Source organism: Notothenia coriiceps, unplaced genomic scaffold (genome assembly GCF_000735185.1).
Source record: "Notothenia coriiceps isolate Sejong01 unplaced genomic scaffold, NC01 NC01_scaffold00037250, whole genome shotgun sequence".
Classification (NCBI taxonomy): domain Eukaryota; kingdom Metazoa; phylum Chordata; class Actinopteri; order Perciformes; family Nototheniidae; genus Notothenia; species Notothenia coriiceps.
The window spans coordinates 3,228,134-3,232,634 of record NW_011369951.1 but is presented as its reverse complement, the minus strand read 5'-3'; the positions used below and the strand labels follow the sequence as shown (position 1 = coordinate 3,232,634).

Below are 4,501 nucleotides of genomic sequence, written 5' to 3'. Positions count from 1 at the left end.
AGTCTTGTAACCTTTGGGACTGATAATCTTTTGTAAGAGAGACAACGAAGTCTCCGTATTGTCTTGGAAACAACTTAAATGGTTGTCAACTAAATTTTTTAGGATTAGTTAAGTCAGGGTTGAGAGAGTTAGGAACCGGTTTTGTGTATTTGTCAAGTTGTATTTCACGGTCAACGTGGTTGTTGCATTATTTATCAAAGTTGTATTTCACATGGTAAATTTTATGATTTTATTTTTTATAAGAAAGTTATAAAGGACTACTTTTTATTTTTTAGGAGAGACAACGTATCCCGGTGACAAACAGTTGCGCTTACCACACCCAGGAACATATAGGCTCAGCCCGATTGCAGGTGCGATTCGAAGATGCGATCTGACCGATGATAAAAACGTAACTTCCAGTCTATGACTCCGACTACACGACGCCACTATACGCTTAAGGAAAAAACGTAATTAAACGTTTGTTGACACGAGAATAGCTAGAAGGGAGGCAGGCAAAAAATTTTGTTTTACAGGGTAGGTGCCCCGGTTGGTTTCGCCAGAGTAGTCGAAGAAAGCCCCACCCCCCAAAAAGGTGCAAACCCTGATAAACAAGTGAACCAAACAACAACAGACTTCATTACTTGCAATCAACCACGGAGGGCATTTAGCCATGGGGACTTTTGAGTAGGTGCACCTTTTGCAAGGCGCCACGTTTTTATTCACGCTATTTACGCAATTAAAAAAATTGCGCAATTAAAAACACATAATTAAATAGAATTAATTGCGGCAATTTCAGGGCCGGGGATTTATAATATGGTACAGAAGTTGCATCCAACGACGAGGTTCAAAAAGAGAGTAACATAACAAGAACTCAATCTGGGAGGTCTTTTTGCGCCCGTTTTTTAGGAACTAATACCGCCCGATTTTAGGAACTAATACGCTAGATTTTTGTACGGTCCCAAAAATCCTAAATACGCCACTTTACGCCCTTCAACGTTTGTTTATACGCCTTTCAACGCTTTTTCTTATCTAAAAATAATTTATAACCCGATAGAATAAATAAGAGAGAGTGTGTTTTTGGACGTATTGCAATTGGGGAAAGGATAAGTTAATTTGTGAAGTTATAAAATAATAACGATTTTTCGTTAACCGATACAATTAGTGGTGAGGAGAGAGAGAGAGTGCTGTGTGTGTGAGTGTGTGTGTGTAAGAGGCGGAGTAAGACAAAAGTAAATGAGCAAGAGTATTGTGTTATACTTCAAAAACAAAGTGTTATAGTTTACAGAAGGTCTACCTACCTATAGGCTACCTGAATCTCTGAAATGTACTGTATTCCTAAATATGCTATTGCTACACTTTATGGCAAAAATTTCACTTTTCTGTTGGTCTTTGTTAAGTATAGCCTTGAAAAAAATAAACAATGTTTTGTTGCTTAAGCTTATGTATTCAGTCATTATTCAATGGTATACTAAAATCCATGTGAAAAAAATTGCTTCTCACTGTTCTCAGGTCAAATATTTATATGCGATTAAAAATGCGATTAATTGCGATTAATTAATTACAAAGCCTGTAATTAATTAGATTAATTTTTTTAATCGCGTCCCGGCCCTAATAATAATGCATGATAGAACTGTACGTTACATAACCAATGTGATTGGTGATGAATGATTTAATGAAAATAAATAAAAAAACATATTTTACTCCACACTGTGTTGCATTTTATATCAATCTAATTAGATGTCACTCGGCTTGTGGTGTTCAACTCGCCAAAAATATACATTTGAAAAACTCAAGAGCAAAGTCTCTTAAACAAAAATAAAGAACAGACGTGCATCTTATCATGGACAGTTCAGAAAAAAGAAAATAGTTCCTGCAATAGTTACTGCTCACTACAATATGTGGATCATTCTAAAGTCTAATGGAGCATGCTCAGGTACTGAGGAGCGCATAAAGCTTAGCAGACTCTTCACGCTACGAATGATCACTTTCTAGGCTACTGTCCTGGCTACTGCTCCTGCCTCTCTGTTGGGCTCTAGTCTGTTGAGCGCACAAAGCAGACTCTTCACAACGAAGGATCACTTCTTCTTCAAGGCAGGGAAGGTTTCGCAGTATGCAGTATGCAGTCTACTGCCCCGCAGCTGCTGCCTCTCTGTTGGACTCCGGTACTGCACCTTACTCACGAGACGTTGTAAAAAAAAAGGGTGGGGGCCGAACGCACTAACCACTCCGCCAGTGCCACAGTCACCCCCGTCGTGCGGGCCGGATGAGAATGTCTGGCGGGCCGGATTTGGCCCGCGGGCCGCCAGTTGATGGTCACTGCCCTCATAGAGTGAATAGGGGTTTTCAAGTGTTCGTAGTTGAGTTAGCCAAAACAAATAAATAAAAGCTGATTTACAAACGTCTCTTTCCCAATGCAAGTCTTCATTATTATTGTCCTACTTATTGTTTGTCTCAAATGTTACGGCTATTGTGACCACCCTGTTTCATTCCTTTCACCTGCATCTTTGAACAGTTTGCATTACGATATGTGCACATATCATACCTGTTCCTTCATAATGTTAATAATGTATGTGTTTCTCCTTAATGACAGATGCAGGTGCTCTCTTTTTGGAACATGCAACTACTACTACTAGCACAACCAACAGATGGGGCAGGTGTTAGCCCCAGATCAGTAGCATATCCTGAATTTGTTGAACACATGTCCAAAGAATGCCCTCACATGAATAATATCAAATTACCTCGATGTAATGTGCTACATTTTAGAAACATATCTTATTCAGGACAGAGAGTTAGATGTAGAATAAGTAAGAGAGCTGATATTCTATAGTCTCCCACCAAACTGCTCACACTCGACCGGTTGACTTTTCAACAGGAAAAACAAACAGTGTGATGCAATGCAAGATCAGTTCCAACTAAGCCTAACAATAGAATCCTAGACTGCAGGGCAAACAGAAATAAAATAATTGATGAAAGACAGGACCGATGAGATTGTTGTCAGTTCCTCACCTGGTCTCTCTCTGCCTGCAGCTCTTTCATCTGGTTCTGGATCACGGTGCTCTTCTGCTGGTGCATGGCGCAGTCCAGGGTCAGCTGCGTCACCTGGAGGCTCAGGCCCTCCTTCTGGCCCAACAGCTACACAAATGGTCAATTGTTTAATATTGGATAATAATGAATAATTAATAATAGTTCCATTGTCAAGGTCAACCCAAATGTTTCCAACAGTTTTCAAATTTTAGCCAAGGTAATGGTTCATTTGATTTGGTCACCTGTAAGTGAAACGTATGAACACATCCTATTGCTATTTTGGCTCAGCTTGTTTGGCTAATTAATTCAGATCTGATGAGAACATTCTTCTTACATTTCAAATATAAAGGTCAAAATACCAAGATCAAAAGGGTATTATTTAAGAAATGTGGTGTTGAATGGGATAACAAGTGAATGCATGAGAGTTTCTGGTATAAATAACAAACTGAATGCAGCAGGATAATCTCCCCAAACAGTATTTCAAACATGCTAAAAGCTATCACTATGCTATAAAGGAGCTATACAATAGCCTGCTAAGCTAAAGGTAGTAATGTTTGGTGTGATGATGTTTAGCAGTCTCATTTAGCCCCTTGTTGCAAACGCTGTTTTTAAAACACATAGAAGCTCTCGAAATTCACAAATCGGTTATTAATTGACATATTTAATGTCATAGAACATAATGGGATAATTTTCTTAAGCTTATGTGACCTCTGACCTTATTTCAGGCCTCTAACCAAAAAATGTTTAAAAAACTCTTGACCTCAAGAAGAGGGACTAACTAATTTTCGGATTTTAGAAAACATTCCTGCAGCACTCTTTACAATAGCCGCAAGTACTTTGCCGTACTTAGTTCCCAGCACTTAGTGCCAGCCAGAGGCGGATCTACCGGGGTGGCATGGGGTGGCAACTGTCATCCTAAAAAATAGTCCCAGCTGCCACCCCAGTTGGCATCTTTGTTTAGAAATAAAAGTTGTGGCTCATCGGACATTTATGAGAGAAAATCTCTAATGTCCGAGTGCAAGTGAAAGCAGCACAAGACGCGAGCCTTGTAACCCCTCCCCCGCCCTGGCACGAGCTTGGAAATATGATTGGCGGCGATTTCATTTGAATGGGGGGACAGCGCAAAACGAGAAGCATTTCGGACTCAAGTAGACGGAAGGAATGAGGTATTTGCGGTCTACAATGACAGAGAAGAGACTGTCAAGTTTGGCTGTACTCAGCACACTAGATGACTCACCTGCGCTGCTGGCCAATGGAGACAGACGTTGCCACATGGCGGCCATCTTGCCACAGGCAGCTTGCTCACTCATAACATTATGACTCTGATGCACTATTGAAATAACCGTAGATTGCTCAATTTTCAACCAACTTTCAAACGCTTTGGTTCGTTATAAACATCAAAGATGTAGTTATGATACTGCCTACTTATAATTATAATCATGAACTTTTTTTTTTCAACATGTCTTGTTGTCTCCTGTATCATAGCCATGCTAATAAC

The 4,501-nt window shown here is 39.8% G+C and overlaps 1 protein-coding gene across 1 annotated transcript in view; it reads right to left on the bottom strand.

Annotated features, from left to right (window-relative positions):
- card14 (caspase recruitment domain family, member 14) overlaps nucleotides 1-4,286 on the bottom strand; it is a 67,083-nt gene extending 62,797 nt beyond the window's left edge. Inside the window, exons 1-2 of the mRNA XM_010796603.1 lie at nucleotides 4,227-4,286; nucleotides 2,986-3,111 (exon numbers count right to left, since the gene is read on the bottom strand). Coding sequence (XP_010794905.1) covers nucleotides 2,986-3,111; nucleotides 4,227-4,286 — 186 coding nt within the window. The remainder of the gene's footprint in view (nucleotides 1-2,985; nucleotides 3,112-4,226) is intronic.
- Nucleotides 4,287-4,501: the final 215 nt, after the last annotated feature.